We start from the raw sequence: 20,042 nt of genomic DNA on the forward strand, positions 1-20,042 counted from the left end.
GAAGTGGTGCAGAAAGAGGTCACCAAATTACTAGAGGCTGGGATTATTTATCCTATTTCTGACAGCCCCTGGGTGAGCCCTGTCCAAGTTGTCCCCAAAAAGGGAGGAATGACAGTGATTCATAATGAAAAGAATGAACTGGTTCCTACAAGAACAGTTACAGGGTGGCGCATGTGTATTGACTACAGAAGGCTCAATACAGCCACCAAAAAGGATCATTTTCCTTTACCATTCGTAGACCAGATGCTAGAAAGCTAGCAGGTCATGATTATTACTGCTTTTTGGATGGCTACTCAGGCTATAACCAGATTGCAGTAGACCCCCAGGATCAAGAGAAAATAGCATTCACATGTCCATCTGGAGTGTTTGCTTATAGTAGGATGCCATTTGGGCTGTGTAATGCGCCTGCAACCTTTCAGAAATGCATGCTCTCTATTTTCTTTGATATGGTGGAAAAATTTCTGGAAGTATTCATGGATGACTTCTCAGTATATGGAGACTCATTCAGCTCCTGTCTTGATCACCTGAAACTAGTTCTGAAAAGATGCCAAGAGATCAACCTGGTTTTAAACTGGGAAAAATGTCACTTTATGTTGACTGAAGGGATTGTCCTTGGGCATAAAATTTCAAACAAGGGAATAGAGGTGGATCAAGCAAAAATAGAGGTAATTGAAAAATTACCACTACCTGCCAATGTTAAGGCAATTAGAAGCTTTCTAGGGAATGCAGGATTCTATAGGAGGTTATAAAGGATTTTTCAAAAATCACAAAACCTCTGAGCAATCTGCTAGCTGCTGACACGCCATTTGTGTTTGACACAAAGTGTCTGCAGGCGTTTGAAACGCTGAAAGCCAAGCTGGTCACAGCACCAGTTATTTCTGCACCAGACTGGACATTACCATTTGAGCTAATGTGTGATGCCAGTGATCACGCCATTAGTGCAGTACTGGGGCAGAGGCATGACAAGCTTCTGCATGTCATTTATTATGCTAGCCGTGTTTTGAATGATGCCTAGAAAAATTACACAACCACAGAAAAAGAATTGCTTGCAGTGGTTTATGCCATTAACAAGTTTAGATCATACTTAGTAGGATCAAAAGTTATTGTGTACACAGATCATGCTGCTCTTAAATATCTACTCACAAAGCAGGATTCAAAACCCAGACTCATAAGATGGATGTTGCTTCTGCAAGAGTTCGATATAGAAATAAGAGACAGAAAAGGGACAGAGAACCAAGTGGCTGACCATCTGTCCTGGATAGAGCCAATAGAAGGGACGTCATTCCCCTCTCTTGAAATCTCTGAGACCTTTCCTGATGAGTATTTATTTGCCATTCAGGAAACACCATGGTTTGCAGACATCGCGAACTACAAAGCTGCAAGGTTCATTCCCAAGGAGTACAGCAGGCAACAAAAGAAAAAATTAATTACTGATGCAAAGTACTACTTGTGGGATGAACCATATCTCTTTAAGAGATGTGCAGATGGCATAATCTGTAGGTGTGTGCCTAAAGAAGAAGCACAAAGGATCTTATGGCATTGCCATGGGTCACAATATGGAGGTCATTTCGGAGGTGAGCGAACAGCCACCAAGGTCCTCCAATGTGGCTTCTACTGGCCTACACTCTACAGAGATTCCCGAGAGTTTATACGTAACTGTGACAGTTGCCAAAGAGCTAGTAATCTGCCTCATGGTTACGCTATGCCTCAACAAGGAATCTTGGAGATTGAGTTGTTTGACGTATGGGGAATTGACTTCATGGGACCTTTCCCACCATCATACTCAAACACTTATATTCTGGTGGCAGTTGACTATGTATCAAAATGGGTAGAGGCCGTTGCCACACCCACCAATGATACTAAAACAGTGCTGAAGTTCCTCCAGAAATATATCTTCAGCAGGTTTGGGGTCCCTAGAGTATTAATCAGTGATGGGGGCACTCACTTCTGCAACAAACAGCTTTACTCTGCCATGGTCCGGTATGGGATTCGCCACAAGGTGGCAACTCCATATCATCCACAAACTAATGGGCAAGCTGAAGTCTCTAACAGAGAGCTAAAAAAAATCCTAGAACGGACTGTAAATACCCGTAGAAAGGATTGGGCAAGAAGCTTGGATGATGCTCTGTGGGCATACAGAACAGCATTCAAGACTCCTATAGGGACCTCTCCATACCAACTTGTATATGGTAAGGCATGTCACCTGCCCGTGGAACTGGAACATAAAGCCTACTGGGCAACCAGATTCCTGAACTTTGATGCCAAATTAGCTGGAGAAAAAAGATTGCTTCAGCTAAATGAGCTAGAGGAATTCAGATTCACTGCTTTCGAAAATGCTAAGCTTTATAAAGAGAAATCAAAAAAGTGGCATGACAGAAAGCTGTCATCTAGAATCTTTGAACCAGGACAGAAGGTTCTGTTGTTTAACTCTAGACTCAGGCTATTCCCCGGGAAATTGAAATCCCGGTGGAGGGGACCATATGTGATTATAAGTGTATCACCATATGGTTATGTGGAACTTCAAGATATTGATTCTAATAAGAAGTTCATTGTTAATGGACAGAGAATCAAGCACTATCTTGAAGGCAATGTTGAGCAAGAGTGCTCAAGGCTGAAGCTAGATTAAAAGCTCAGCAAGGTCCAGCTAAAGACAATAAAGAAGTGCTTGCTGGGAGGCAACCCAGCCATGGGGCATCACTTCCTCTAAGCATTTTGCCCTATTCTTGATTTTATTTGTTTATATAAAGTTCACTGATACTAAGGTAAAGAGTCAATTGTATAAGTTCACAGGGTTACAGAAGGATTCTGCACACAAAACAGAGAAAAAGAGCTCACTGGCAAGAAAACGCCAGTAAGAGTCTATTTTGGGCGTTCAACGCCCAAAATAAGCATCCACTGGGCATTGAACGCCAGTAAGGATAGCCATCTGGGCGTTAAACACCAGATTTACAGCGTCCTGGGCGTTCAGAAAAACGCCCAGTGACAAAGGAGTTTCTGGCGTTCAACGCCAGAAAGAAGCAACAGCTGGGCGTTGAACGCCCAAAACATGCAGTGTTTGGGCGTTCAAATGCCAGGATGGTGGGGAGGAGGTGAATTCATTTTTACCTCATATTTTTCATTCTAAATTTGATTTTCATGTTTCAATTCATGATTTCTTGCATAAACATGTTACAAACCCTGATTTCTAAAATCCCTAATTTCTAAAAACCCTTCTTTAAAAATATTAAATGTATCTTAATCCATAAGCACAAATCCTTTTTTTTTTCAATCCAATTCAACTCTTTTTCAAAATTTTCAAAACAAATCTATCTCTTTTCATTTAAAAATCTTTTCAACTAATCAATATCTTTTTCAAATCTCCATACTATCTTTTTCAAAAATCCAAATCTATCTTTTTCAAATATCCTTCATATCTTTTCAATTTTAAATCATATCTTTTCTTATCATATTTTTTTTAAAATCATATCTTCTATCTTATCTTTCTCCCTATTTTCGAAACCCCCCCCCTCCCTTTTAAAAACCCAGTCGGCCTCCTTCCTCTCATCCACCATCCTACACTAGCTCTCCTTCTATCCCTCTCCTTTTTTTTCTTTTGCTTGAGGACAAGCAAACCTCTAAGTTTGGTGTGTTTATCCGTGATCACTAAACCATACCCACTAAGATCATGGCTCCTAAAGGAAAACAACCCACTCCAAGAGGCAAGAAAGAGAGTGTTCCAAAACCACTTTGGAATCAAGGGAAGTTCTTAACTAAAGAACATTCAGACCATTATTACAAAATAATGGGTTTAAGATCAGTGATCCCGGAAGTTAGATTCGATCTGAAAGAAGATGAATATCCGAAGATCCAGGAGCAAATCCGAATCAGAACTGGGAGATCCTAGCCAATCCTGAAACGAAAGTGGGAAGGAATATGGTCTAGGAGTTCTATGCTAATATGTGGCATACAGAAAGGCAAAGACTATCTGGATCTGCTATCTATGACTATCGGACCTTGGTCAGAGGAAAGATTGTTCATACCCATCCTGACAAGATCAGGGAGATCTTAAAGCTACCTCAGCTGAAAGAAGATCCAGACTCCTTCAATAGGAGAATGATGAGAACAGACAAGGGCCTGGATAAGATTCTAGAGGATATATGTATCCCTGGAGCCAGGTGGACCACCAGCATGAAGGGTGTCCCAAATCAATTCAAAAGAGAAGAGCAGTGATGATCCATTGGGCATTCTCTGCTGCCCACTAGCAACCGTTCTGAAGTCACTATTAGAAGAGCAGTGATGATCCATTGCATCATGATGGGAAAAGAAGTGGAAGTTCATCAACTGATTTCAACTGAATTCTACAAAATTGCAAACAAAAATTCCAAAGATGCCAGGTTGGCTTATCCAAGATTGATTTCTATGCTCTGCAAGGACGCTAGAGTAAGGATGGGAATAACTGAGTATATCTCAGTTGAGCGGCCAATCACCAAAGCATCAATGGAAAAACAACAAGCACAGGATGATCCCATCAAGAAGAGAACACAGGAAATTCTCCCAGAAATCCCTCAATCTGAATGCTGGGAGTATTTTGAAACATCTATTACCAAGATGCAGGAAGCTATGGAACAAATACAGAAAGAACAGAAGGAACAAAGTAGCATTCTTTGCTATTTGCTTAAAGAACAGAAGGAGCAAGGGCGTGATTTAAGGGAATTGAAGCGCCAAAAATTATCTCTTGAAGGACCAAGCACCCCGCAGATTAGAGGAACATCCACTTCCCAGAACAAAGGTTGTTAAATTCCAATCTTAGCCTTAACTCTGTGATAACTATTTTTATTTTAGTTTTACCTTAAGAGTCATATAGTAGTAATTAGTATCTATATTTTTGATTTTATCTCCAATTAAGCTATAATTTAATTTTATCATCATCATTAAACATGAATAAAATAGAAGAATTTCTTTAGAATAAGAGGCAATATTTTTTGAGTTTTTAATAAGATAAATTCTAATTATTTACATGTGGTGGCAATGCTTTCTGTCTTCTGAATGAATGCTTGAACAGTGCATATGTCTTTTGAATTTGATGTTTAAGACTGTTAAATATGTTGGCTCTTGAAAGAATGATGAACATGAGACATGTTATTGATAATCTGAAAAATCATAAAAATGATTCTTGAAACAATAAAAAGCAGTGAATACAAAAGCTTGCAGAAAAAAAAATAGAGAAAGAAAAAGAAAAAGCAAGCAGAAAAAGCCAAAGCTCTTAAAACCAAAAGGCAAGAGCAAAAAGCCAATAGCCCTTAAAACCAAAAGGCAAGGGTAATAAAAAGGACCCCAAGGCTTTGAGCATCAGTGGATAGGAGGGTCTAAAGGAATAAAATCCTGGCCTAAGCGGCTAAACCAAGCTGTCCCTAACCATGTGCTTATGGCGTGAAGGTGTCAAGTGAAAACTTGAAACTAAGCGGTTAAAGTCAAGGTCCAAAGCAAAAAGAAGAGTGTGCTTAAGAACCCTGGACACCTCTAATTGGGGACTTTAGCAAAGCTGAGTCACAATCTGAAAAGGTTCACCCAATTATGTGTCTGTGGCATTTATGTATCCGGTGGTAATACTGGAAAACAAAGTGCTTAGGGCCACGGCCAAGACTCATAAAGTAGATGTGTTCAAGAATCAACATACTGAATTAGGAGAATCAATATCACTATCTGAATTCTGAGTTCCTATAGATGCCAATCACTCTGAGCTTCAATGGATAAAGTGAGATGCCAAAACTGTTCAGAAGCAAAAAGCTACTAGCCCCGCTCATCTAATTAGAATCTGAGCTTCACTCAAAAACTCTGAGATATTATTGCTTCTTAAATTATTTGTATTCTATTTTATTTATCTAGTTGCTTGAGGACAAGCAACAGTTTAAGTTTGGTGTTGTGATGAGCGGATATTTTATACGCTTTTTGGGGTTAATTTCATATAGTTTTTAGTGTGTTTTAGTTAGTTTTTAGTTTATTTTCAGTAGTTTCTAGGCAAAATTCATATTTCTGGACTTTACTATGAGTTTGTGTGTTTTTCTGTGATTTCAGGTATTTTCTGGCTGAAATTGAGGGAGCTGAGCAAAAATCTGATTCAGGCTGAAAAAGGACTGCTGATGCTGTTGGATTCTGACCTTTCTGCACTCAAAGTGGATTTTCTGGAGCTACAGAACTCCAAATGGCGCGCTTCCAATTGCGTTGGAAAGTAGACATCTAGTTCTTTCCAGAAATATATAATAGTCCATACTTTGCTCAAGGATAGACGACGTAAACTGGCGTTCAATGCCAGTTCCATGCTGCAGTCTGGCGTCCAGCGCCAGAAACAAGTTACAAAGTGGAGTTCAACGCCAGAAAAGGATCCAAAGCTGGCGTTGAATGCCCAAAACAGCCCTATGCACGTGATTAGCTTAAGTCTCAGCCCCAGCACACACCAAGTGGGTCCCAGAAGTGGATTTCTGCACCATCTATCATAGTTTGTTCATTTTCTGTAAACCTAGGTTACTAGTTTAGTATTTAAACAACTTTTAGAGGTTTATTTCGCACCTCATAACATTTTTAGATCTGAACTTTGTATCTTTTGATGGCATGAGTCTCTAAACTCCATTGTTGGGGGTGAGGAGCTCTGCTGTGTCTCGATGAATTAATGCAAATATTTCTGTTTTCCATTCAAACATGCGTGTTCCTATCTAAGATATCCATTCGCACTTCAATATGAATGTGATGAACGTGACAATCATCATCATTCCTCCACGAACACGTGCCTGACAACCACTTACGTTCCACCATAGAATGAATGAATATCTCTTAGATCTCTAAATCAGAATCTCCATGGTATAAGCTAGATTGATGGCAGCATTCAAGAGAATCCGGAAAGTCTAAACATTGTCTGTGGTATTCCGAGTAGGATTCAGGGATTGAATGACTGTGACAAGCTTCAAACTCGCGAGTGCTGGGCGTAGTGACAGACGCAAAAGGATAGTAAATCCTATTCCGGTACGATTGAGAACCTGCAGATGATTAGCCGTGCGGTGACAGCGCATTTGGACCCTTTTCACTGGAAGGATAGATGGTAGCCATTGACAACGGTAATCCACCTACACACAGCTTGCCATAGGAGGACGTGCATGCGTGAATCAGAAAACAGAGGAAAGCAGAATTTCAGAAGACAAAGCATCTCCAAAACTCTAACATATTCTCCATCATTGCATACAAGCATAATTTGTGTTCTGCCCTTTTATTCCTTGCAATCAAATTTGATAATTGAATTATTTTATTGTCTTCCTGACTAAGAGTTACAAGATAACCATAGATTGCTTCAAGCCAACAATCTCCGTGGGATCGACCCTTACTCATGTAAGGTATTACTTGGACGACCCAGTGCACTTGCTGGTTAGTTGTGCGGAATTACATTGTGAAGTAATTTTCGTGCACTAGCGACTCAAGTGGTCTGCCACTAAATTTTGGTTACCACTCATATCCTTAATTTCTAAATCAAATTATTGCAGCAACAGTATCCAACGTATCAACCTTGGTTTGGACTCTTTTTTAGCTAATAAATATTTTAGAGCTACATGATCCGAGTACACTACCACCTTAGTACCAAGTAAATAGGTTCAGAATTTATCCAGAGCAAAAACAATAGCCAGAAGCTCTTTTTCAGTGGTGGTGTAATTAGACTGAGCAGCGTCTAAGGTCTTAGAAGCATAAGCAATTACAAAAGGATCCTTACCTTCGCACTGAGCCAGCGCCGCTCCTACTGCATGGTTGGAGGCATCACACATAATCTCAAATAGTTGGCTCCAATCTGGTCCTCTCACAATTGGAGCTTGAGTCAAGGCAATTTTCAGCTTATCAAATGCTTGTATGAAAACATCACTGAACTCGAACTCAACATCTTTCTGCAACAGTCTAGATAAAGGTAATGCAACCTTACTAAAGTCCTTAATAAATCTCCTGTAGAAACCTGCATGGCCAAGGAACGAACGGACTTTCCTCACAGAGGAGGGGTAAGGTAAACTAGAAATGACATCTACCTTTGCTAGATCTACAGAAATACCAGTATTAGAGACAACATGTCCTAGAATAATCCCTTATTTTACCATAAAATGACATTTTTCAAAATTCAATACAAGGTTTGAACTAACATACCTGTCTAATACTCTAGCCAAACTATCCAAGCAAAGGTTAAAGGAATCACCATATACGCTAAAATCATCCATGAAAACTTCCATACAGTTCTCAATAAGATCTGAAAAGATACTCATCATGCATCTTTGGAAAGTAGCCGGTGCATTACATAAGCCAAAAGGCATCTTTTGTATGCATACGTTCCAAAGGGACATGTAAAAGTAGTCTTTTCCTGATCTTCAGGAGCTATATGAATTTAAAAATAGCCTGTATAACCATCTAAAAAGCAGTAATGGGATTTACCTGATAGGCGATCAAGCATATTATCAATAAATGGCAAGGGGTAGTGATCCTTGCGAGTAGCTTGGTTGAGACGCCTATAATCAATGCAAACTCTCCATGAATTTTGCACTCTAGTTGTCAGGAGCTCTCTATGCTCATTCCTTACTGTTGTGACTCCAGACTTCTTAGGCACCACTTGTACTGGACTGACCCATTCGCTATCTGAGATGGGGTAAATGATATCTATTTCAAGCAGCCTGGTCACTTCTTTCTTAACAACTTCTAAGATGGTGGGATTCAATCTTCTTTGGGGTTGACGGACAGGCCTTGCTCCTTCTTCTAAGAATATTCTGTGCTTGCAAACTTGAGGGCTGATGCCTACTATATCCGCCAAGCTCCACCCAATTGCTTTCTTGTGTCTTCTCAGCACACTGAGCAGCTGCTCCTCCTGTTGGGGAGTGAGTTCCCTTGCAATGATAACTGGGAGCTTCTGATTATTCTCAAGGTAAGCATACTTGAGGTGGGGTGGAAGGGGCTTTAATTCCAATTTCTGCTCATGGCTAGGCTCTGGATTATCTGGAACTAGTGATATTAGCAAAGTGTCCTCATTGTGTTCAGAGGGTATCCCCACACGGACCTTGCTCCATGTGTCTCTCTTCTGCTTCTTCTTGGTGAACTTCAACTACAGTTTCATCAATGATATCCCACTGGAAGATAGAATGATCTTTCGGAGGGTGATTCATAGCTTCATTTAAATTGAAATTCACTGCTCTGCCATCTATCTCAAAGGAGTAAGTTCCTGAGAATGCATCCAGCTTGAACTTCGAAGTCTTCAGGAATGGTCTCCCAAGCAGGATTGATGATGGTCTTCCTGAGTCATTAGGGGGCATTTCCAAGATATAGAAGTCAATGGGAAATGTGAGCCCCTTAATGCTCACTAGCACGTCTTCAACAATTCCAACCACTATAATAATACTCTTATCTGCTAACACAAAACGAGCTGCCGACCTTTTTAAGAGAGGGAGCCTCAAAGCATCATATATAGACAATGGCATTATACTAACACACGCTCCTAAATCACACATGCAGTCAAAAAATATTACACCCCCAATGGTACAGTTAACCATGCATGGACCTGGATCACTACATTTTTTAGATATACCTCCCATTAAAGCAGATATAGAACTACCTAAAGGAATAGTTTCTAATTCGTTAATTTTATCTTTATGTATGCATAAATCTTTCAGAAAATTTGCATATTTAGGTACTTATTGAATAACATAAAAAAGGGGAACAGTTACCTCAACCTTTTTGAAAATTTCTACCATTTTGGGATCAAGTTCCATCTGCTTCCTAGACTTCCTTGCAAGGTGTGGAAATGGAATAGGAATGACACCACTTGCAGCTTCTGCATCCTTTGGTGCTCCATTCCTTGGCTGAGCTACTTCTTCTTCAACCATGTCTTGTACTACCTCTTCCTCTTCAGTATCTTCCACTTCAACCAAGTCTTCAACTGGGGCGTGTTCTTGTGGGCTTGGCTCCTCCTGGTTCCTCTCTTGCAGTGTGGTTCTGGACCTCAAAGTGATGGCATTGATGCCACCTTTGGGGTTAGGTAAGGGTTGAGAAGGAATTCCAGTGAAGCTTGAAGGCTGGTTGGTAGGAGTAGGTAACGAATCTATCCGGGAGACGAGATCTTGTAAAGTGGCATTCAGACTATTTAGAGTAGAGTTCAGTGTAGTCTGCATGTCTTGTTGTCCTTGTGCAAGAGAACAAAGCATCTCATCATTTGATGAGAAAGGAGGATAAGTGATCTGAGAGGCCTGTTGTTGGTTGTGCTGAGGTCCTTGGGACTGCCTTAGGTGAGGTGCTCTGTAAGGCTGGTTCTGATTCTGCTGTCTGTTGTTGTTGTTCCATCTTTGATTTCCATTGTTGTCTCTGCCTCCTCTGTTATAGTTGTCCCTCCAGCCATGGTTGGAATTATCTCTCCAACCCTGGTTGGAGTTGTCCTGCCACCCTTGGTTATAGTTCCCACCTTAGTTGTAGTTGTCGCCTTGTTGATTGTATCCTTAATTCGGGCGGTCATAGAAGTTATGAGTAGCTGCCACAGTATTGTCTTCTTGTTGGAGCTGCGGGCACTCATCAGTGTTATGACTATAATCAGCACAAATTCCATATACTCTTTGGGGGACCAACTGTTGGCTTTGTTGTGGTGTGGGAGGCTGAGGTTGTTGTTGATTTAACTGCATCTGCTTCAGTAGGTTGGTCATTTCACATATAGCTTGTGTGACGGTAGTAGTCTCACTGCTAGAGGAAACCTCTGCAATAGCCTTTGAGTGGTTATTCCTGTGCTTGTGATTCCGAGTGGACTCAGCTAAGTCGCTGATCAGTTGCCATGCTTCATCTGCGGTCTTGTACTTTTTCAGAGAACCATTACTAGCACCATTGATAAACCCATATTTTATGATATATTTTGTGCCCAATTTAAGTGATTTATTCAATTCTTCACCCACTTATTCATGTTAATTGCATGGTTTCATTTTCCCTTCCTTATTATGTGATATATGTGAAAAACATGTTTCCTATGCTTTAAGAATAATTATTTTAATTACCCTTTATTACCATTCGATGCCGTGATTTGTGTGTTGAGTAGTTTCAGATCTTCTAAGGCAAGAATGACTTAAAAGGATGGAAAGGAAACATACAAAAATGGAAGGAAAGCACAAAATGGAGTTTCTGAAGAAACTGGTAGCGACGCGAACGCGTGGACGATGCGGCCGCATGCCTGGCGCGAAAAGACAGCGACGCGAACGCGTGACTGACGCGATCGTGCGCCACGAGCAAAACGCAAATGACGCGAACGCATGATCGAAGCGGACGCGTGATAAGGAAAACTCCAGTGACAGAGGCCATGCACCAAAAATTACAGAAAACGCTCCCAGCAATTTCTAAAGCCCTTTTTGGCCCAAATCCAAGTCCAGAAGGCACAGATCAGAGGTTATGAAGTGGGAGAATACATCCATTCAAAGGGGAGTCTCCAATTATTTACTTTTGATGATTTAGATGTAGTTTTTAGAGAGAGGTTCTCTCCTCTCTCTCTCTCTTAGGATTAGGATTTAGGATTTTTCTTGCTTTCATGATTGTCCATTTTTATCAGGTTCAACATTCCTTTTAATTAATTATTTTCTCAATTTAATTTATGAACTTTTCTATGTTACATATTATTCTTTTAATTAATGTTATTGAGGTATTTCAATTTATGATTGCTCTCTTTTATTTATGTTACTGTTACTTCCAATCTGAAGATATTTTTATTCGAGTAAATTTACTTTTCCCCTTTTGGTCTTGGTTAAGAAATCAGTAACTTAGGAGTTATCAAACTCAACGTGATCAATAATTGTTATCTTTGCTAATTGAATTGAACTTCAATAATTCCAGTCCTTTCTTAGGAATTGACTAGAACCTGAAGATCAGACTAATTAATCCACTTGATCTTCCCTTGCTTTAGTAAAGGCTAACTAAGTGGGATTAAGATTCAATTCTCATCTCCATTGATAAGGATAACTAGGATAGGACTTCCAATTTCTCATACCTTACCAAAAGTTTATTTTACAGTCATTTACTTATTTTAATTACAATTTAAATTACTCGCTCCCTATTTTCAAAACCCCAATTTACAATCTTCATAACCAATAATAAGAACATACTTCCCTACAGTTCCTTGAGAAGACGACCCGAGGTTTAAATACTTCGGTTATCAATTTTAAAGGGGTTTGTTACTTGTGACAACCAAAATGTTTGTAAGAAAGGTTGATTGATTGGTTTAATAACTATACTTGCAACGAGAATTTATTCTAACTTCTAAACCATCAATCTTCAGTTCTTCAACCATCCAATGTAGTCTTATCCCGAGGCTTTATGCCTTGAGTGAAGTAGCTGATCAACACCAACTTGTCAATCATATGATGGGGACATGCGTCCAAAAGGTTCTTAAAGCGCTCCCAGTACTCATAGAGAGTCTTCGATTCACCTTGAACGATGCAAGAAATCTCTTTCCTCAATCTATCTGTAACTTCAGCTGGAAAGTATTTTTCCGAGAATTCTCTCCTGAGCGTATCCCAGTTGGTAACAGTTGCTTTAGGTTGGGAGTAGTACCACTCCCTCGTCTTTCCCTCAAGGGAAAATGGGAAGGCGGTTAACAGAATAGAAGTTTCATTTGCACCATGACGCCTAACAGTAGAACAGGCTGTCTGAAAATCCCTGAGGTGCTTGATAGGCTCCTGAGCAGGTAAGCCATGAAATTTGGGCATCAAGTTGATTAGTGCAGTCTTCAGTTCAAAATCTGCAGCCAGATTTGGATGACGCACTTGATACAGTTGCAGTGTATAATTTGGAGCTCCAGCTTCCTGGAGAGTAATCCTCCTGGGTGCTACCATGTTATCTGCACGTGAATCAACTGAATTAGTAGTAAAGGATCTTGTTTCTTCCTCAGATGGCGGTTCAGATTTGCCCTCAGATGAGACTGGTGAATCGATAGCAATCACTTCACCGCCCTCAGAGGCTAACCGACACCGAAGTCGCCTAATACGTGAAAGAGTTCTTTCAATTTCAGGATCAAATGCGGCTAAACTCGGATCAGGTAGTGAACACGTCATTCAATAAAAGAAACATACAGCTCATGGTAATAAAATAAAATAAAATACGCGAAAATTAAAAATATGTACACTAATTAATAATTTAGCACACAATTGCAACTACCCGACAACGGCGCCAAAAATTGATGCGGGGCGAAGTCGGCCAATTAAGAAATTATAATATAAGAACAGCGTTGCGAGTATAGTTCTTAACCAGCTAAAATCCGCTCATCAATTTAGAAAGGTTGTCACAAAATTAGAATAAAAATACTGGGAGTATGAATCCCAGGTCGTCTCCCAACGAGTTGACAAAAAGGGTGTTATCTTATTAATCAGGAATTTTCTGGGGAATTTTGAGTTTGGGCAATGGGCAAATAAATGATTGTAAATTAAAGCAATGAAAATTAAAAGAGATTTATATTATTCAAAATAAAAAGCCTTGACTGGGGGAATGATTAATTGGAAGTTCTATCCTTGTTAGAATTCTCTCAAGTGTAGTATAAAGAGGTTGTTGTTTTTACTTAGTTAACCCTTACTAAATAAAGGAAAGTCAAGTGATTGAGCTAACTCTTATTCGCAAATCCTAGTCCTCTCCCTTGGGAAGGTCTAGCGTTAGTAAATAGAGAATTAGCCAATAACTTCCAATTTAACTAATCACTTGAGCATTCCAACTCAAGTGTCTCCTCTTAATCAACTCCCTTGTCAAGTTGGGAGTCTACTCCATCAACATGGATACCATCTTCGTTGTTGGGAGTAGGAAATAGAAAAGAGACATGATAGACAATAACTACAAATTAATTAAAAATAAAAGTAATCCTTTGCATTAATAAATTCTAAAAACAATCCAATTGTAACTCTAAACAGGAATTAAGAATATGGAATAATAAGGGAATAAGAAAACAAACTAGAATAGTAACTTCAACGGAGGTGATGACTCTTCAATATCCAAAGCGAAAGCATAAAACTATAAAACTATAAATGTAAAGAAAATCTAGAGGAAGAGTAGTTTTTTCTCTCTAGATTCAGATCTAAAACTAAAACTATGCTAATGAGAATGTGTGTTGAGTCTCTGCATGTTCCCTGACTCTAGTCTGTGTTTCTGGGCCGGAAACTGGGTCAAAACTCGGCCCGAAATCGCCCCCATCATTTTTTGTTATTTCTACAGATCGCGCATGTTACGCGTACGCGTCAGTTACGCGTACGCGTCATCTATGCGCACGCATCTTTGTGCAAACTCCAATCCATGCGTACGCGTCAGGCACGCGCACGCGTCACTGCAAATTTCTCCATATCGCGCGCTCGCGTGAGCCATGCGTGTGCGTCGATGCTCACTGGTTATCTCCTTAGTTTCTTGTGTTCCTTCCATTTTTGCAAGCTTCATCTCTATTCTCCAAGCCATTCCTGCCCTATAAAGCCTAAAACACTTAACACACGGATCACGGCATCGAATGGTATGAAGGAGAATTAAAATACACAAATTAAAGACTTCTAGGAAGCAAGTTTTCAACCATAGAACAAAACTAGGAAGGAATTGTAATATCATGCAACTCATATGAATAAGTGGGTAAGGACTTGATAAAAACCACTCAATTGAACACAAGATAAACCATAAAATAGTAGTTTATCAGTGTTGTACATTCATATATCAAAAAAATATATGAAAATATATTAAAATTTAACTCATGAACACAGAAACATAAAATTGCATCACCAATTTATGATAGAAAACTTAATATGATAGAAAACTTAATGTGATCAATGAGTAGAGTTAAATTGAATAAAAAAAAACTCAAAGCCCAAAAAACCAAACATCAAAGCAGAAGTAGAGTGAAGTTAATGGAAATGCCTCTATTTGTTTAATTTACACAAATTAAAAACTTTCACAAACAACTAATTAAGCATGAAAGAATTTACAATACAGAAAAAGCTATGAACATAGTAACATATTGGCTAGGGAAATAATAACTATGAAATAATAAACCTGCTTGCAAATAAAAAAAAAAATAAAACTTCAGTTGAATCTAACATAGTAACATATTGGCTAGGGAATAATAACTAGTTTTTTTAATGAAAGTTGCATGGTGCGATTGTATTCTTCATTTGCAGAGGATGAGTAATGCATGCAGTGTTGTGGGATTGATGAGATTGATAAACAACACGTTCATTATTAAGATGATTTTCATCACGATGATCAACATAATCTTTTTTTTCTGGAGAACGTTATGCCACAAATTTCACACCTATAGAGTGACGACATGATGAACCACAATCTTTGGAGAATGAAGAGCAACCACCAATTCAATTGCAAACAACACATGTACTATTAGCTAGGTTGTTTTGAATGAGAAAATAATGGAGGTTAAAATTGTAAGTGACAAATATTTTTCTGTAGACAACTAAAATTTATGTAATTATTTTTTTTTACATAATAAATTCTTTGACTCACTCAAGTTTTTTTTTAAACACAAATTTTACTAACAAAATTTCTAAACTAATGAACACACTCAAGAACAAGAATACTCTTGAATTTAATTTTTGAAAAATTAAAAATGACACACCAAAAACACAAACACATCTAATATTAACATGAATAATATGAACACATCTAAATTACATTAATATTTCAAATTCCAAATTAAAAGAGTGTTGAAAATCAGATATTTGATGTAGAATCGTAAATATGCCCAAGACACATTTAAAATAACAAACAAAAAGTATAACGCCTTTAAAACAAATTCAAAACTCATCGTTTGATTACACAAATCTTATACGAAAATATTCAGAAACACAAACACATCCACAATTAATTAGACAATATAAACACATCCGAAATTATGCACATCCAAATTATATTTATATTATAAAAACTCCGCAAATCATACAAAATTATGCAAGCAGAAATATCAGAGACGGAGAAGGAGAACGACGCAGGGGAGGAGACCAGAGACGGGAGAGGCGCATCGAAGAAGGAGGCACAGGGCGAGGGGGTGCGCGGCGCGGGGGAGGAGCACGTCGCCCGGGGTGGTGCATGTCACCAAGGAGAAACACGTCATCGAAGGAGGAGATCGTCGCGGGAGAAATACGGTGCAGGAGAAGAGGAACACAGCAACAGATGAGGAGCGCTGCAGCTCTAGATTTTTACGGAGAGAAAGTTTTACTAGTGAAAATTTGATTTGGAATATTTAGAGTTTTTTTTTTTTTTTAGATTTGTAAATCTATTTAGATGTGTTTGTTTTAGTGTTTTTTTTAATTAATATAAAAAAGGATCGAATAAAAGACTAATTTCAAAAATACCTAGTTGAATTGGTTTTGTCGATTCTTTAATGTTGGGCCTAAGCTAAAACTTGATTTTGGGCCTAACCAAAAACTTGTAACACTAGTTTTGGGCTTTGTACAAAACATGAACACTTACTAATTTAAAAATTGATGGTAATTTTATTAGTGTTTGATGAATAAATATGTTTATGCAAGATTGGGTTTCGCCCCTATCCCCATAATCCATAATCACGCTATAAAATATAAAAAATGTTATTCGAATATTAAAATCAGTTATTAAAGTGAATCAGTAATGTATTTATATATAAATATATGTATGATTTAATTTATTTTTAATATATATTTATATTCAACATATATTTTATACTGATAATTGACTTTAGTGATTAATTTTAGTATACACATAGTATAATTTATAAAATTTTATGACATCTACTTAAATTTAATAATTATAATTTTAAATAACAACAGTCTCACTATCATAAACATCTATGTCATTATTAATAAATAAACTACTACACTAAACCTAAATTTCTCAATTACATGACAATATCATATTTATTTATTTATTTTTTGGTCGATGATATTCATTTATTTTCAAATAAATAGACTTTGACCAGCTCCCGATAAAAGCAAAAATAGAAATCACAATCACGTCTTTCCGATTTTTTACTAGCCCAACATAACTTCACCAAAATTCTGCTACCGGCGGAACGCAACAATAAAACTCAATGATACAAGTGTATCTTGTATAACATTGATTAATAAGGAATCGAATTATTTCTATCAAGGATCATAAGATGTTACAAGAATGCTAATTAACAATTCATAACCAAGGAAAAATTTACTTTACAAACGTGGTTCAGGTTGCAACATTTCTAATTACAAAGAAAATGAAGAATCTCCTACAAAAATTACATTTTCCCAATTGAAAATAGATACAATAAAACATATACAACAACAATTCCATAATCACATCATCAGTATTGTCATCTACGAATTCAATCTCTCAATCTCTTCAGTACTTTGCTTATCCACAGCAACATCTATCCTCTCATACTCAAGGTTCTCTCTCTTCCCAAGCGCAAATGACTGTTCTTCCTCGTGCTTCTGAAAGAATATGGCCCACAGAAACAGTACCACAAAAGCAACCAACGCAACACACACAGTTCCGAATATAACCTCAGCAAGAACCGACAAAGTTCCAAAACTACCCTTCTCTTCTTCAGCCGGCACGTTTCGTGCACCCTGACGTTCTGCCACGTCTCCAGAACTCACCACCTTCCACGTGTACACACTAACAACCTGAACGGAATCCGCGTCGTTCGAGGCACTCAAACCAACGAACACGGGCTCGTTTCCCCAGAGTTTAGCCAAATCGATTTTGTGCGAAACGATCGGATCGTTAGGGCGGTCTTCACTGGACTTGCATAACCGAACCTCGAGATTCTTCGAACTTGCCACGTAATCAACCCAAGCTTTCAGCTTCTCGCCGTTGTTGAGGACAATGTCTGAGTCGGAGACATTCGCGATTGCGACGGAGATGAGGCTTCCGACGTCTATTCCGACGTGGTTCGCGTTTGGATCGTTGAACTCGTCATCTTGCGAGGTGTCGAATTCGACGGCGACATAGTTTTTGCTGTATTCTTTTGAGATGCCGAATGAGTAGTTAGCCGAGAATACATTCTCGAAGTCGCCAGGGAAGAGGATAAGGACGAAACCGCTACCGCCATCGTCGGAGGCGGCGGCGGGGGAGATTGAGAATGAGAATTCGACGGAGAGGGAGGTGCCGGTTGTATTGGCGGTGGTGTTGGCGCTGGCAGAGGAGAATGTGATTGAGGTGTTTCGGAGAAGGAGGCCGGAGCTGAACTGTGAGGGGCGCGTGAGACTCACCCGGTCTTTGACGGCGTGAGCGTCACCTGAGAGATTGATGTCATTGTCAAAGTTGTTATGGTTAACGGAAACAGGCGGCGGTTGTGAGGAAGGAGAAGATTGAACAGAAACGGTTAGGGAAATGATGAACATTGTGATGAATATTGCGATGAACAATGACGTAACCATTATCCTCATTCCTTCGAAAAAACGGTGATAGTGCTGTTACCGTTGTTTTTCTGTTATTGTTTGTGGGACCCAGAAATTCTATTATGGCTGTGGAGGTTGTAACTACAATTGGTTATCGCTCAATCAACCCCACCTCTGTTTTTCCTCAAAACAACGAAATAATTAATTAATTAATTAATTGTCAAAGTGATTACCTATTATTGTTGGTATATTCATACTTGGGGAAATTAAGGATGTGATTTTAGTAATAATGTGAAAAATAATATTCTCAATAATGTTGATAATTATTAATATGGGATTAACTAACTGCTTTGACCGCGCAAAACTTGGTTGATCTAATTAAGTTATTAGCTATTTTAGTCTATTTATTTATTTATTACTTTAATATACCTGTAACGGAAGAACAATGGCGAAATTTTACAAATATAAAACTATTCATTAGGGTTTATTGGTTATTCAGAATAAGTTATAACTAGATTTTAATTAGAGTAAAGTATCACTTTTGTCTTTAATGTTTGGGATAAGTTCTATTTGTGTTCCTAACGTTTAAATCGTCATATGTGTATTCTTAACGTTTATAAAAGTGATTCAATGTTATCCTACTATCAATTATACTAACAAATCAGATTATATTTTTCAATTATTCTCACTTGAATGTATTCATTCTTAATTATGTCTTATTTAGATGTGTTCGATTTTAATATTATACCCACTATTTGTGTTTAGATTCAATTATGTCCCTAAAAAAGTGAATTATGTAAATGTTGTAGGAATTAGTTTTAGCATTTTCGGAGTGGATCATCGATTCTATCTCAGATATTTGTATTCTAACTTCAAGAAGAGCTCAAACTAAAGCGCTCATGATGTGTAATTGACGATAGGATAACATTGAATCATTTTTACAAACGTTAGGGATACAAATAAGACGATTTAAACGTTAGGGATACAAATAAAATTTATCCCAAACGTTGGGAGACAAAAACGATACTTTACTCTTTTAATTATTATTTATTTTTAAATTATAAAGGACGACCTTATGAGTTTTTATTATCAATTTAATTATTAAACGGTCAAAATATCTAATTCATTCATAGACATTCGAGCCCATACTAGTAATAGTTCGGAGAGGTCCGTTACCTTAACGGTTACGTGGTGTAGCACTTATAAGAAGTACAACCCTCAAGGTAAATTTTCCAAGAAAAAATAAATAGTATAAATTAAACGAGCGATTAGAAATATAAGAAAGTAATTGAGTAAGAAATTAAATGTTAAAGTGTTAATAATATTAAAATGTTAAAAGATTAGAAAGTTAAAAAAAATTAGGAAATTACCTTCACTTAATTTTAAATATTTTGTGTTTATTTTATAACATGAGAATAGAATAAATTAAAAGGATTATTTTGTATTGTGTCTTAACATGGAATACATAAAAAAAACAAATAAAAATTGGTGAGGAGAAGTGATGGACTTTGAAAATTACAAAAACATGCAGGAAATTTAATTTTCTAATTTATTTGTGGGTAATACATATATTAATTATAATCATAAATTATGTTATTTCAAATTAAATGACTTATATAATGATGATCTCATTTATTGTTTTAAATGCTAATTGAATAAGTCATTATTACTTTTGATTTGGAATTAAATGAGAATAAAATC

General features: G+C 37.8%; 1 protein-coding gene across 1 annotated transcript; it reads right to left on the reverse strand.

Moving 5' to 3' along the window:
* Positions 1-17,122: 17,122 nt before the first annotated feature.
* Positions 17,123-18,596, reverse strand: LOC112786868 (L-type lectin-domain containing receptor kinase VIII.2-like). The gene has a single exon (XM_025830241.3). It carries the CDS (start codon positions 18,387-18,389, stop codon positions 17,313-17,315), a length of 1,077 nt encoding a protein of 358 aa, XP_025686026.1. The 5' UTR covers positions 18,390-18,596; the 3' UTR covers positions 17,123-17,312.
* Positions 18,597-20,042: the final 1,446 nt, after the last annotated feature.

Source organism: Arachis hypogaea, chromosome 20, assembly GCF_003086295.3.
Source record: "Arachis hypogaea cultivar Tifrunner chromosome 20, arahy.Tifrunner.gnm2.J5K5, whole genome shotgun sequence".
Taxonomy (NCBI): domain Eukaryota; kingdom Viridiplantae; phylum Streptophyta; class Magnoliopsida; order Fabales; family Fabaceae; genus Arachis; species Arachis hypogaea.

Excerpts from the sequence above, each read along its gene's own strand:
- LOC112786868 (XM_025830241.3), bottom strand. The coding sequence starts at position 18,389 with ATGAGGATAATGGTTACGTCATTGTTCATCGCAATATTCATCACAATG.